This window comes from Cervus canadensis, chromosome 4, assembly GCF_019320065.1.
Source record: "Cervus canadensis isolate Bull #8, Minnesota chromosome 4, ASM1932006v1, whole genome shotgun sequence".
Lineage (NCBI taxonomy): Eukaryota > Metazoa > Chordata > Mammalia > Artiodactyla > Cervidae > Cervus > Cervus canadensis.
Genome location: NC_057389.1, coordinates 86769196 through 86784590, shown reverse-complemented (window position 1 = coordinate 86784590; position 15395 = coordinate 86769196). Strand labels below are relative to the sequence as shown.

At 51.6% G+C, this 15395-nt stretch overlaps 1 protein-coding gene across 3 annotated transcripts in view; it reads left to right on the top strand.

Annotated features, from left to right (window-relative positions):
- The window catches only part of DOHH (deoxyhypusine hydroxylase), a 23048-nt gene extending 7653 nt beyond the window's left edge, over positions 1 to 15395 (top strand). The window contains exons 1-5 of one of the 3 annotated variants that reach the window (XM_043466162.1): positions 6334 to 6648; positions 9882 to 10212; positions 11909 to 11985; positions 13341 to 13581; positions 14665 to 15395. In XM_043466162.1, the coding sequence (XP_043322097.1) occupies positions 9939 to 10212; positions 11909 to 11985; positions 13341 to 13581; positions 14665 to 14984 (912 nt within the window). In that variant the 5' untranslated portion in view covers positions 6334 to 6648; positions 9882 to 9938 and the 3' untranslated portion in view covers positions 14985 to 15395. Of the gene's footprint in view, positions 1 to 6333; positions 6649 to 9878; positions 10213 to 11908; positions 11986 to 13340; positions 13582 to 14664 lie in introns of those variants that run through there. The other 2 variants (XM_043466161.1, XM_043466163.1) reach the window with 2 other exon arrangements.

Genomic DNA, 15395 nt, shown 5'->3' with positions numbered 1-15395 from the left:
TTAACGCAACATTGTAAATCAGGTCTACTCCAGTGAAACGTAAGAAATGAAAAGTAACAGCAATTGGGATATCAGCTCCAAGAGGCCAGAGACTGCTCGTTCTCAGTGCCTGCCATGCAGCAGATAATAAATATTTGCAAAATGAATGACTGAATGTTTACATCAGCCGTTGGCCTATCAAAGAGACTTCTCTGCTGTGCATGGCATGTTGATGCTTTTCATTCATGGACCTCATGCTTGTTTGTTTTTTTAATAATTTTATTTATTTACTTTTGACTGTGCTGGGTCTTCCTTCCTGTGCGGGTTTTTTTTTAGTTGCAGTGAGCGGGGGCTGCTGTCTAGTTGAGGTGCACGGGTTTCTCATTGCAATAGCTTCTCTTGTTGCAGAGCGTGGGCTCCAGTTGTGACTTGCGGGATCTAAAGCAAAGCCTCAGCAATGTGGCTTAGTTGCTCCAGGGCATCTGGAATCCAACTCATCTCATGCACATGCAGGTGGATTCTTTACCAGTGAGCCAGGTGGGAAGCCCATATGTAATTTACATATCTAAGTCCATTTATCTAAATTGTGGTGTTCAAGGGGCAAAGGCTCAGGTGGTAAAGAATCTGCCTGCAATGCGGGAGACCCAGGTTCAGTCCCTGAGTTGGGAGGATCCTGTAGAGAAAGGAATGACAACCCACTCCAGTATTCTCGCCTGGTCAATCGCATGGGCAGAGGAGCCTGGTGGGCTACAGTCCATGGGGTCGAAAAGAGTCAGAAACAACTGAGAAACTAACACTTTCACTTTTCAAGGGACAAAGGAACAAGATAAACCCGAAGGGCCTCAGAACAGGGAACAGAAACTATCAGGCCCTTCTCGCCGATTTGTTGGCTCCCCAGCTATAAAAACAGGCAGACAAACCTCGTTCAGCGTTACCTCTCCCTGGCTCTCTGGAAGCTGGCCTGCTGCTCCAACTGCGACTAATAAACTCTATTAAACTCTAATAAACTCTAAACTCTAATAAACTCTATTCTCTTTCTTTCTGTGTCTCATCTGAAAATTCGTTTTCAGCTCTCACATGACATAAATGAGACCACATTATTGAGTCTGTGCCTTGCTTTCTTTGATTTTTTTTTTTTAATTCGGTCCTGTGTTTATTTATTCACTTTTGGCTATGTTGTGATTTCGTTGCTACATGGGTTTTTTTCTAGTTGTGGTGATCGGGGGCTCCTCTCTAGTTGCAGTGCCTGGGCTTCTCCTGTCACAGAGCACGGGCTCTAGGGTCCTCCGGCTTCAGTAGCTGTGGCCAACAGGCTTAGTTGCCCCTCAGCATGTGAAATCTTCCCAGACCAGGGATCAAACCTGTGTCCGCTGCGTTGGCAGGCAGAGTCTCAACCACTGGACCACAAAGGAAGTCCTTCAGCATCTATTTTGTGCCAGGCATGGAACGGCAGTTGGGGATCCACTTAGTGATTCAATATACATTGACTCACAAGAGACTCTATCAGGAATTTTGTGACCAGGCCGTGATGGGAATATTTACATGCCAAGAATTGGCAAATACTGCAAATCAGGGTTTTAAATTATTTTTTTCAGGTTGTTCATTAACCAGCACACCATTGTATCTCATCATGGAGAACAAATCAGACGTAAATCGCTGCTCTCATGGTGCTTACATCCTAGTGTGTCCTAGTGGTGAAAGTAGTAAACAAAGCAATTAAGTAAAAATGTACAGTAAAATATGGGCTTCCTGGGTGGCTCAGTGGTAAGAATCCACATGCCAATGCAGGAGACAAGGATTTGAGCCCTGGGTTGGAAAGATCCCCTAGAGGAGGGCATGGCAACCCACTCCAGTGTTCTTGCCTGGAGAATCCCCATGGACAGAGGAGCGTGGCTGGCTACAGTCCACGGGATCGAAAAGAGTTGGACACGACTAAAGTGAGTGAGCTCCCACATACAGTAAAATATAGATGCTGTGGAGAAGAATAAATCAGGGGACTGGGTAAAGGACTGCAGAGACTGAAGTAATTAAAATGCCCAGGTAGGCTTCCTGGAGGAGGTAACATTTGCGCAAAGGAGCAAACACTTGGCACTTGAGTGAAAGAGTGAACAAAGGTGTTTGGAGGACCACGTCTTCCAGGCAGAGGGCACAGCATACACAAAGGCTTGGGTGTAGGACTGTGTCTGGTGTGTTGGAGGAACAGCGGGGAGGCCGTGTTTCTGGAGCAGAGTGGGCGCGGGGGAGAGAGGAAGCAAAAGAGGGCTCGGAGAGGACGGGCAGGTCGTGCAAGGCCTCGTGGGCTGCACGAGGACGCAGGCTTTTACTCAGGGTGGTGGGAGCCCTGGAGGGCTGCGCGCAGAGCAAAGGCGGTGCCTGACTCCGGCGCTCACACGCTCCCTCTAGTGGCTGGTGCGGGGAAGACAGACTGTGGTGTTGAGGGCGGGAGCAGTCGCTGGTGCTCACAGGCGCCCTCAGGTGGCTTCCTCGGGGAGGACAGAATGTGGGGGAAAGGAGAGAGGTGGGGCGGGGGTGTTCAGGGTGGAGGCGCCTTTACTGGTCCAAGTGAGTGAGGATGAGAACTGAACGCTGAGGGAGGCAGAAAAGGAAGTTAGTGGGTTTTTTTTTTGCCATTTCAAATAATGTGGAAACGAATGCTTCTTTTTTCACTTTTTTTTTACCCTTAGTGTCAGTGAAATTCCTCAAAATGGATTTGCAGACTCAAAGATTCCTCATTTAATAGTTAAAACACTTTTCAAATATTTAACGTTGGAATGCTGAAACACGGAGAATAGATATTGCCCTCCTTTTCCCCACCACCTATTTTTCAAACAGTTTATAATGAAAACTTTCAAGTATACAGAAAAATTGAAAGACTTTTACAATGAATTGTCATATGCCTACTGTCCACTTTCTCAATGAACACTTTGCTAATTTTGCCCTATTCTGTATTTATCCATCCTTTTATCCATTCACCAGTATATCTCACTTTTTAATGCATCTCCAAACAAGTTGCACACGTCACATCCATTAGGATGGCTACTATCAAAAAGAAAATAACAAGACTTCCTGTTTGCCAAAAGTTTTATTTTCCTTTTAGGTTCAAAGGATTCCTTAAGAAAAGAAACCACTTGTCAAACACACAATAAACACTTACAATATTTAATAGAGGATTATTTGATTTAATTTCAAGATGCAGCCATTAAAAAAAGAGAAATAGAGGGCTTTGCTGGTGGCTCAGTGGTAAAGAATCTGTCTCCCAATGCAGGGGACATGATTCAATCCCTGATCTTGGAAGATCCCACATGCCTCAGAGCAACTAAACCTGTCCACCATAACTCTTTAGAGCCCAGGAACTGCAGCTACTGAAGCCTGTATGCCTAGAGCTCTGCAACAAAAGTCATTGCAATGAGAAGCCTGAGTACCACAACAAAGAGTAGTCTCTGCTCACTGCAACTAGAGAAAGCCCATGCAAAAACAGCAAAGACCCAGGGCAGCCAGAAATAAGTAAATAATTTTTTTTTTAAAGGAAGGAAATAGAAACAATAGAGAAAACTAACAGCACACACATCACCAGATTCGGCTGACCAACATCCAGACTTGAACAGCATTAGGAAGTCCCTTGTTAACAGGATAGGTCTCAGGTGGTGCATCCAGCCAACTGGTAAGATTTCAAATTGCAGTTTCGGGCACGCCCACTTCTAATCCCAGGCAGAAAATGATATCATCATCAGTTTGAGCGCAAAATTTTAGCTCAGGCTTTTCTTTGAACTTTTACAACACTGTTTGTTTCACCTCATGAGTCATAAGACTTCTTAAACCCCAGGGGGTTGACCAGATCCTCAGAGGCTTAAGAGATTCCAGGACTCACTTCCTTTCATATCTATAGTGCTGCCTGGCTTGCTGTGCTTGCAGGCAGACACAGAATCCCCGCAGTGTCTAGGCAGGTCAGAAGCAGGTCAGAGGCCTGCTACCCTGCTTCTGAAATCTGAACAGGACTTCCTCCATTTTAATTTCCCTAACACTTCCCTGGTGGTCCAGTGGTTGCAACTTTGCCTTCCAATTCAGAGGGTACGGACAATTCAGAGGGTATGGGTTTGATTCCTGAGAAAGAAAGATGCCAGATGCCTCTTAGCCAAAAAAAAAAAAAAAAGAAAAAAAAGGAACCCAGAACATAAAATGGAAGCAATATTGTAACAAATTCAATGAAGATTTAAAAAATGGTGTACATAAAAAAAAAAAAAAACTGAAAAAAACAGCAGAAAATAACAAGGGTTTCTATGAGAAAGAGGAAGAATTGGAATCCTTGTTTGTTGCTGGTGGGAACATAAGATAGTGCAGCTATAGACAACAGTTCAGCAGTTCCTCAAAGAGTTAAACATAGAACTACTATATGATCTAGAAATTCCACTCTTGGGTATATGCCCAGAAGATTTGAAAATAGGGACTCAAAGAGGTACACCTCTTTGTACACCAATGTTCATAGCAGCATTATTTACAATAGCCAAAAGGTGGAAACAATCCAAATATCCACTGATGGATGAATAGATAAACAAAATGTGGTTCCACTCATGCAATAGGAAGGAAATTAAAAAGGAAGGAAGTTCTGACATATGCTACAGTGTGGATGAACTCTGAAGCTAACTATGCTCAGCAAAATAAACCAGGCACAAAAGGACAAATATTGTTTGATCCCACTTGCTAAGGTTCCGAGAGTAGTCAAATTCATAGAGACAAAATATGCTACAGGTTACCAAGGTCTGAGGTCACTGTGAATAACGCTGTGATGAACATGGGTGTGCAATTATGGAGTCCCTGCTTTCATTTCTCTCTAGGAGTGGAATTGTTGGATCATATGCAGGAAACCCTGGTTCAATTCCTTGATCGGGAAGATCTGTTGGAGAAAGGATAGGCTACCCACTCCAGTATTCTTGGGCTTCCCTGGTGGCTCAGGATGGTAAAGAATCTACCTGCAATGTGGGAGACCTGGGTTCGATCCCTGGAGAAGGGAAGGGCTACCCATTTCAGTATTCTGGCCTGGAGAATTCCATGGACAGAGGAGCCTGGCAGGCTACAGTCCATGGGGTCTCAAAGAGACAAGACACTGACATGACTGAGTGACTTTCACTTTTTTCATGCTAATTCTGTTTAACTTTTTGAGGAACTACTATTTTGACATAATACCTTACAAGCTCTCTTTTCTTTGTAGGCAGCATCCTGGAGACAAAGCGGTAAGATGAATGAAGTGACTGAATTCCAACTCTATTTCATATTTCAGAAGTAGAGTCAACTGGATGGTTAGTATAGGGAGGTTAATGGTGCTTGCTCCTTGGAAGAAAAGCTGTAACAAACCTAGGCAGTATATTAAAAAGCAGAGACATTACTTTACCCACAAAGGTCAGTCTAGTCAAAGCTATGGTTTTTCCAGTAGTCATGTATGGATGTGAGAGTTGGACCATAAAGAAAGCTGAGTGCTGAAGCACTGATGCCTTTGAACTGTGGTGTTGGAGAAGACTCGAGAGTCCCTTGGACAGCAAGGAGATCCAACCAGTCCATCCTAAAGGAAATCAGTCCTGAATATTCATTGGAAGGACTGATGCTGAAGCTGAAGCTCCAATTCTTTGGCCAGCTGATGCAAAGAACTAACTCATTGGAAAAGCCCGTGATGCTGAGAAAGATTGAAGGCAGGAGGAGAAGGGGAGAACAAAGGATGAGATGGTTGGATGGCATCACTGACTGGATGGACATGAGTTTGAGCAAGCTCCGGGAGCTGGTGATGGACAGGGAAGCCTGGCGTGCTGCAGTCCATGGGAATCACAGAGTCGGACACGACTGAGCCACTGAACTGAACTGGATGGTTCATGGTGGCTCCATCCACTGTACGTGTAGGAAACCTTGCGCTTATCCTGATCGGAACTCTCCCAAATGCCATATGCAATCCAGGTGCAAAACCTGTTCGTTCCACCTTCAAAATTAACTCAGAATCTGAATACTTCTCTTTGCCTCCACCGTCCCTCCGGTCTGTTTTCTTTTTTGGTGGGGAGGAGAGCCATACAGCAGGTGGGATCTTAGTTCCCTAACCAGGGAGCAAACCTGAGCCCCCTGCACTGGGAGTGTGTCTTAATCACCGGACCACCAGGGAAGTCCCATAAAGTGTTTGTTAAATGAATAAATAAATGAATGAATAAATGACTAGGTCAAGTCCTTTTTTTCATTCCCCCCTATCTAGCATTTAGCTAGTCCATTGGCCACGCCCCTGAGACTTGACCACGCCCCAGGAGCACTAAGCAAGGGGCGTCGCTTGCCTGCCCCACCTCTTCGGCTGAATCGGGACAAACCATTTCCATTCGTCGTACCGGGTGGGGAGGCCGGAGAGAAAATCTCTTGCGTGTAAAGGATGGAAGCTGCTCTTCCCTTTCCCTGAGAAGTGCCCGTAGATCCCTCATGAGGTGTGAGTGTGAGCTATGGCACCGTTGCTAACTCGGGCTTGCGGGCCCACTCACGCTGCGGAGCCTTAGATTGGATCCTCCCTCAGCGGGGCGTTGGTGCCGTCCGGCCTGGTCACGCGGGCGGCAAGATGGCGGCCCCCAGAGCGCTGTAGCAGTGTCGCGGTTGGTGAAGTGTTGGTGGCAGCGGCCGCGGAGCGGGCGGTCCGGTGAATTCTCCGATCTGGTAACTCACTGGGGTGTTCTGGAGGCGAGGGGGACGGGGAGGACGCCTCACTGGGGTCCCGGCGCTGGGATTCTTTCGCTGGGGAGTAGAAACGCCTCCCTTCTGGGAGGTCCCGGCGAACTATTTTGCTCCAGTTCTGCAGACCCTGTCTCCGGAGATGCGCGTAGTGAAGAACCAGCACGTGGGGGGCGGGGGAAGGTCCCATGTTGGGTGACTTCTTTCTCGGGGTTCTGGGAGAACCAAACTGTGAAGCATCAGGTTCTGGAGGACACACGTAAACGGATCTTGTTTTTCAGTCGCTTAGTTGTGTCTGACACTTTGCTGCCCCATGGATTGCAGCATGTCAGACTTTCCTTCATCATCTCCCGGAGTTCGCTCAAACTCATGTCCATTGAGTCAGTGATGCCATGAGATATCAGTTCCTGGGAGTCTTTTCCAAGGAGCTTTGCGGAGCCGGTCGTTGCTGGGGGATCCTGGGAGCTGCCCCGAGGGATGCCGTGTTGGGGCGACCTGCCTTTTAGCGGGGATGGGGGTGGGGGTTAGTTATCGGAGGTCTTTTTGTTGGGAATTCTTGGTTTAGAGGGGGCGGATTTCGGGAATTCCGAACTTCCCTTCTTCCATCTCTTACTCATGCTTCATTGAAGTCTGTCTCTGAGACACAACTTTGCAGGGGCGAGCGGATTCCCCATGCCTTGATTGGGGACTGATCTCTGTAACCCCACGTTCACACCCTTGTCCCCCTTCCCACTGAAAAAATGGACCTAGAAGTATGAGTAGTGGGCGTCCAGGTGGCCAGGTGTACCCCGCAACACGCACACTTTACCCTCCTCAACACAGAAGTGGATGTTGGGCTACACGCAGAAGTAACTTAACACCAGCTCTGGTTTATCAAATGCATAGTAAGTACCAGCGGTGGTATTAAGTGCTCTATGGGTGTAATTCCATTCGCAGCAACTCAGTGAGTTCCCTGTGCCCCTTAAATCCGTTTTACAGATGATACAGAGTTATACTGTGTATAAGGTGCTCAGTACCCTGCCTGGCAGGCAGTGGATAATCAGTTCATTCGACAATACTTAAGTGCCTGCTGCTGTGGATACAGACACTGTGCTAGGCCTTGGGGACACAGCAGGAAGCAAAATAGTGTTTCTCCTTTGTGTCTCGAAGGAGTCCCTGCACAGACCGGGAGTCAGGAGTCCTGACTTGGCTGTGTGACCCCAGACAGGTCACAGCTCATCTGTTGTAGAACAATGAGTCGAATCTGGATGATCCCTAATGAGCTTACTCACCCCTGGCTTCTGCAGTTTCTGATGGTCCCTCTTTTGTGTTTATTTATGTATTCATTTATTCATCTGGCTGCGCCGAATCTTAGTTGTGGCCTAAGGGATCTAGTTCCCTGACTAGGGTTCAAAGCCAGGTCCTGCATTGGGAGCTCAGAAACTTAGCCAGCGGGCCACCAGGGAAGTCCCTGATGATCCCTGTTTTGAGTGCCACCTTCTTTGATGGTCACCTGTGCTCAGACAACCTCACCTCCCTTATTATACCAGGTTGGCCCTACTGGCTCCGCTGGGAGCCACAGCCTGCTCGTCAGGTTCACGAAGCGTCCTTACTGGTCTGGAGGATGAAGACCAGCCTCAGCTGCGCCCTTTCATTTTAATCCTTTCAACCCTGCATTTGTGGTTTAGACCTTGACTCTGGAGCCCAGCTGCCGGGACCTCTAACTCTTCACTGGGCTCCTAGGCAAGTGCTTCACCTCTCTGTGGTGGTTGGCCCTCCTGTGAAACACTGACGACCATGGTGCTTGTCTCAAAGGGTTATGGGGAGGACGGAGCGAGTTTAGGAGTGTCAGGGCTTAGAACAGATGACTGGCATGTAGCGCATCCTGTGTAAATGTCAGTTGCTATTTTTGTTATGGTCATTGTTCTTTTTAATTTTTTTTTTTTGGATGTAGATGATTTTTAAAGTCTTTGTTGAATTTGTTACAATATTGCTTCTGTTTTATGTCTTGGCATTTTGGCCACAAGGCATGTGGGATCTCAACTTTCCAACTAGGGATGGAACCCACACCCTGTGCCTTGGAAGGTGAATTTTTAACCACAGGACAGCCAGGGAAGTCCCTTACTTTTCTTTAAAAAAAAAAAAAAAATTATTTTTTGGTTGTGCTGGGTCTTGCAGGCTTTCTCTAATTGCCGTGTGTGGGCTTCTCATTGCGGTGGCTTCTCCTGTTGTGGAGCACAGGCTCTAGGCTGCTCGCGGGCTTCAGTATGGCAGCACCCTGGCTCAGCAGCTGTGGCTCGCAGGCTTAGTTGCCCCACAGCCTGTGACATCTTCCCAGACCAGGGATCAAATCAGTGTCCCTTGCATTGGCAGGCAGATTCTTAACCGCTGGACCGCCAGGGAAGTCCATGGTCATTGTTCTTATTCAGGAATTGTGTGTTGGGAGTACAGGGGTGACTAGCACTCAGTCCCTGCCTTCAGAGTTTTAGCAGCTGACCAACAACAACAATGTAGGATCTTAGCTCCCCGACCAGGGATGGAACCTGCGTCCCCTGCACTGGAAGGCAGATTCTTAACCACTAGACCACCGGGGACGTCCTCAGCAGCTCTAAACAGTAGTAATGCTATTTTTCAGTCTCTGTGGGTCAGGGATCCGGGCCTGGTTTAGCCGGGTGGCTGTGGCTCTGATCTCTGATCTCACATGAGGTTGCATGCAGACCCTGGCCGGGCTACATCATCTGAGGGCTGGGCTGGGGCTGGGGGTGGGAGGCTTCAGTTTCTCCACCATATGGGCCCCTGGAGCCACAAGGAGGAAGCCACAGGGTCCCTTACGACCCTCCCACGTCACATTACCTTTTCTCTCATATCCCGTTATTCACCCGGGTCAGCCCTATTCGCTGTGGGGTTGGGGGTGAGGTCCAAAAGTCCACAAACACCAGGAGGTGAGGGTCCCTGAAGGCCATGTTGGGAACCAGTCTCCATAGCCCCTCTGGCTGCTGTGTGGCCAGCAGACCATTGGTCTGCTGAGGTCATTGGTGATGTAGATCGAGGCCACAGGCCCAGAGAGGAAAAGGGCCTTAGGGAAGGCCACACAGCAGGTAGGCAGGGCCAGACCCAGACACCCAGGCTGTTCTGCAGTTTGGAAACCACCCCTCTGAGGTCCTAACTCTGAGATGAACGGAGTCAGCTAGCAGCAAATGGCACCTTTAACAGGGCGTCTCGGTTTCTGCCCCCAGCAGGTTCTCAAGCTGAGAGTCCCCTGCTTTAGCCCAAGTGGGGAGGAAGGCAGCATCGCCATGGTGACGGAGCAGGAGGTGGAGGCAGTGGGGCAGACACTGGTTGACCCCCAGCAGCCCCTGCAGGCCCGCTTCCGGGCACTGTTCACACTGCGTGGGCTCGGGGGTCCAGTGGCCATTGCCTGGATCAGCCGGGCCTTCGATGATGACTCAGCCCTGCTCAAGCATGAGCTGGCCTACTGCCTGGGCCAAATGCAGGACCGGCGGGCCATCCCCATGCTGCTGGACGTGCTGCGGGACACCCGCCAGGAGCCCATGGTGCGCCACGAGGCAGGTGAGCAGGGACGAGGTGCGGGTGTGCCTGGCGAGCACTGAGAGGGGTGGGTGGTGAATGCCTCCGACCATCTCTGCCCCACGTCTCAGCTCTGCTGCCGAAGCAGGAGAGCCAATAAACCCCAGGTAATAGATGGGCGTTGCCTCCAGCCAGTCCAGCTTTATGGGCCCTGAGATATGAATTTCACGAGTCATAAATTGTGATCCCTTTGTTTTTGTTTTTATTTTTTCTGTCGCTCCATGTGTCATGTGGTATCTTAGATCTTTCACCAGGGATTGAACCCACACCCCTTGCACTGGAAGCTCAGAGTCTTTACCATTGGACCACCTGAAGTCCCTGGTCTCTTTGATTAAAAGAAAATACACAGACAATGCGGGAGACCTGGGCTTGATCCCTGGGTCAGGAAGATCCCCTGGGGAAGGAAATGACAACCCACTCCAGTATTCTTGCCTGGAGAATCCCATGAACAGGGGAGCCTGGCAGGCTACAGTCCATGGGTTTGCCAAGAGTCAGACACGACTGAGTGACTTAAAAAAAAAAAAAAAAGTTAAAATTGGAAATACCATTCTTTGCTCATACAAAGATAGGCAGTGGCCATAGACGGCCAACCTGAGGTTACTCAGTCACTTCACTTACTGGACAATTTTTTTTCTTTTTATGGCCACTCCAGATGGCTTGTGGGATCTTAGTTCCTCAACCAGGGATCAAACCTGTGCCTCTGCAGAGAAGGCATGGAGTCCTAACCACTGGACTGCCAGGAAATTCACTGGACAAATCATCTACTGTGGGCCAGGTGCTGTTCTCACAAGAGACTCAGATAGCCAGTGAGGGGCTGTGTTTCCATTTATGATTGTTCTTGGTCCTTTTGAATATTTCCCCAAGATAGTCTCCAGCTTTGCCAGGCTTCCTTGGACTCCTCTCAGGATCCCAACCATTGACTCCACTGGGAGCTCTTCTTACAGAGAAATGTTTGAACCCATTTTCTGGAATACCCAGTCATGTAATGGTGTAAACACTTACCTAAGTGTGAAGGAGGAAAATAAAGCCTGGGAGGGGGTACCAGAGGTGTTGCCTTTTTTTTTTTTTGCCTTTCCATGGGACGTGTGGGATCCTAGTTCCTTGACCAGGGATTGAACCTGCGCCCAGTGCATTTGAAGCTCAGAGTCTCAACCACTGAACCACCAGGGAAGTCCAGCATTGCTGTTTTTAATTGCTGGACAGAGATCCAAGTGGAGTAAGGGAGTAATCTATGTAGTTGTCTGGGGAAAGGGGTTCTGGGTGGTGCAAAGGCCCTGAGGCAGGATGGTACCTGTCTGCTGACCCTCCTTGCCCACATGGCAGCTTGGAAACCTCCAGGTTTTCAGGGCTCTCCATGATGGACTCGACTCAGCAGAATGTTCTTGGCTCTCACCACCCATGTCCCCAAGTTGTAAGGACATGCTTTTCTGCGTCTCCCCTCTGGGCCATGAGCTCTAGGGCTGTGGGCCAGTGTGGGGTCTGAGCCAGGTTCCAGCAAAGTCTGATTTCTGGGGAAGGGACACTCATTGGTGCAGATTGATTCAGGGCTGGACTGGTCCCTGCTCCAAAACTCATGGCTGGGTGGCCCATCCACAGGACACAGGCAGGGGCAGTGGGGGAAGGCATCTGAGGTGTTTCCTCACCAGCTAATGTGCACTCTCTGCCCTGTTCTTCTCAGGGGAGGCCCTGGGGGCCATTGGGGACCCAGAGGTGCTGGAGATCCTGAAGCAGTACTCTACTGACCCTGTCGTCGAGGTAACGCAGCACCCCCCCCATGCCCACCCCCATCTTGGGTCCAGGAACTGGCCTCAGACCCTGTGTCTGGTTGCCAGGGTGACCACCTGGCCCAGGGATGCTGAAAGAGGGCTGCAGTCAGGATGGACGCCGGCTACTGCCTCTTTGGGCAAAACTGGACTCTTCACTTTTAAAAAACTGAATTCTTGATTCACACGTAACACCTACCCTGCTCCAGTGGCGCCAGCCCAGCCCCCACTCACCTCTCCCCTAGCCTCCCATGGGCAGTCCCTCCATCGTGTAGATTTCCCAACCCACCCACCTCTTCATCTCCACCCAGCCTCATCCAATGTCTCCCTGCCGTGTTCCTTAGTTTTTCTTTAAACAACGGCTTTATTGAGATGTGTCACATACCATAAAACTCACTCCCTGAAAGTGTGCATTTGGGTGGTTTTTAGTGGCTCAGCTGATAAAGAATCCACCTGCAATGCCAGAGACCTGGGTTTGATCCCTGGGTTGGGAAGATCCCCTGGAGAAGGGAAAGACTACCCACTCCAGTATTCTGGCCTAGACAATTTCATTGGACTGTATAGTCCATGGCATCTCAGAGGGTCAGACACAATTGAGTGACTTTGACTTTCACTTCGTACATCCATAGAGTTATAAAACCATCACCACTGTCTGATTCCCAGAACAGGCCATCCCCCCAGAAGGAAGCCTCATCCCCATGAGCAGTCACTCCCCATCCCCTCCCCAAGCCCCTGACCTCCAGGAACCCACTCTCTGTGTCTGAGGACCTGCCTGCTCTGCATGTTTCCCGTCAGTGGAATCACACCCTGTGTGTCCTTCTGTGTCTACTTCTCTCACTGAGCACCGTGGTCTCAGGGTCCATCCACGTGGTAGCAGGTGTCTGGACTTCTCCCCTTTTCAGGACCGAGTGATGCTCCTGTGTGTGGAGGGATCACTTTTATTTATCATCCATCATCTGTTAATCTATTCTCTGCCTCAAGACTCATGGTTTGTCATCACCTTTAGGACAGTAGTCTTAAGCAGTCTGGCCTGGCCTCCTCAGGTCATGTCTGTTGCTGGCACCCCCCTGACAGTCCTGCCTTGGGGCCTTTGCACTGGCTGATCCCACCTGATGCTTTTCTCACTGGTCACCTCCGAGTGACTCCTCCTGACCCACTGTTCCCCTATCACTCCCTGATCACAGCAGTCCCTGCTGGTTGTTTCCAGCCTGGAAGGATCAATTAGTCCAGAGTCTGTGGGCTCTGCCCCTGCTAAACCGGGAGCCCTGGGGGCTGGAGGGGGAGCTGGCATGTCCACTCCCTTCCCTCCCGTCCCCAGTGGCCGCCTGTGTGCCCCTCTCCCTGCAGGTGGCCGAGACATGCCAGCTGGCTGTCCGGCGGCTGGAGTGGCTGCAGCAGCACAAGGGGGAGTCAGCGGTCCGGGGGCCCTACCTGTCTGTGGACCCGGCCCCGCCCGCTGAGGACCGCGACCTGGGGCGGCTGCGGGAGGCGCTGCTGGACGAGGCCCGGCCACTGTTCGACCGATACCGAGCCATGTTCGCCCTGCGCGACGCCGGAGGCAAGGAGGCCGCCCTGGCACTGGCCGAAGGTGAGGAGGGGCTTCAGGGGTCGGGGTTGGGGCCCTTGGGGAGGCCCTGTGGCCATATCTGTTGCATAGAGCTGCATAGCATCCTGGGGCAGGTGCTCTTATTACCCCCACTTCCCCGTGGTGGGAGCCTAGGCCCAGAGAGGCAGAGGGACTTGTCCAAGGTCACACAGCAGTCTCAGTTGCAGAGTTTGGGTTTGACCCCAGGGGCCCCCATTACCGTTACTGGTGGCATTTTCATCTCAGCTCTGCAGGGAGCCCTGTGCAGGTCTGAGGGGCTGTGGCTCCTCCAGCAGAAAAGAAGAGGAGGGGCCTCTGGGAATCCTGGGGTCCCTTGCTCCCTTCCCCCATGCCTGAGGTGGCTGCTTCTGGTCCACAGAGCACTCAGAGCCCCTCTGTCTTCCTGGAGCTTCCTCTCTGGCCAGGGAGGTGCTGGGACATCATCACCACATGGACGCAGGGCGGGAGTGCAGAGGGGGCAGGTGTGGGTTTGTCCTGGGTGGTTGCCTGGAGCAGCAGCTGCACAGTCAGGCGGGCTGGCCTCCAGTCCCAGCTCTGCCTCCAGAGGACATCGGATCACAGGCAGGTCACTCCCGGGTCCAAGGGTTGGGGCCCCATCAGGAGAAGTGTGGCCCCTCTGTGTGGCTCTGCTGGTGAAAGGCCTGGGACTCTGCCTGTCAGGGTCACAAAGACTATAGAGTGTGGGGATCGTGCAGGAAACGACCCAGAAGCACAAATGTATAAGATGCCTGCAAATCACACTGGGCGGTGGGGGCACAGCATGGAGTTGGGGGTGCAGGGGGACAGGACCGGAAGGAGGAGGCCATACCCAGTCTGGCCCCCGGGGAGGCGGGTGGGAGGGCTGTTTCCAGTGCCCGGATGGGCCCACCCTGCCTCCCCAGTCCCTCTCGTGGCATAGGTCCCACCTCTGAACTCCGGGACTGGCGGGGGTGGGGTGTTGGGGAGTGCTCCCAGATACAGGAACCCCCTTTTGACCCCTCTCGGTCCCTCTGGCCCCCGGTGCCCCATGCCAGGCCCCCTCCTCACTCTGTGGTGACCCCAGCCCGTGACCTCCTTCCCCTGTAGGTCTGCGCTGCGGCAGCGCCCTCTTCCGCCATGAGATCGGCTACGTTCTGGGCCAAATGCAGCAGGAGGCGGCAGTGCCCCAGCTGGCGGCGGCCCTGGCGCGGCCCACCGAGAGCCCCATGGTACGACATGAGTGCGCCGAGGCCCTGGGGGCCATCGCCCGGCCTGCCTGCCTGGCCGCCCTGCGGGCCCACGTGGCCGACCCTGAGCGTGTGGTGCGGGAGAGCTGCGAGGTGGCCCTGGACGTGTACGCGCACGAGACGGGGTCGACCTTCCAGTATGCGGACGGCCTGGAGCGGCTGCGCTCACCCCTCTCCTAGGGCCTCCTCCCGGCCGTCTCCCCCCTTGGACTCGGCGCATAAACCGTGTTGGAGTGAATCGGATCTTGCTTCCCTGTCTCCTGGCCCCTTTTGCATCTTGATCGCAGGCTCCCAGGGGCCACGCTGAAGTCACTTCTGCTGCTGAGCACGAGGCGGGGGGACCGAGGGGTTGTGGGAACAGAGCTGTGTTCTGGGGGGTCGGGGTGCGGTGGCCCAGCTTCTCTAGGAATGGAAGGGTGCAGGGAGGACACTGTGGGGAAACCCAGGCCCCCAGGGTTGGGGGTGTTGGAGCTGTCCTTTGTGGGGTGGGGAGGTGGTCCCTGGGTGGGGTGGGGTGGCTTGGAGCTAAGGGCTTAGGGAGGGCAAGCAGGTCCCAGGGACACAGCCTAGATGGACTATTAAATTATTTTT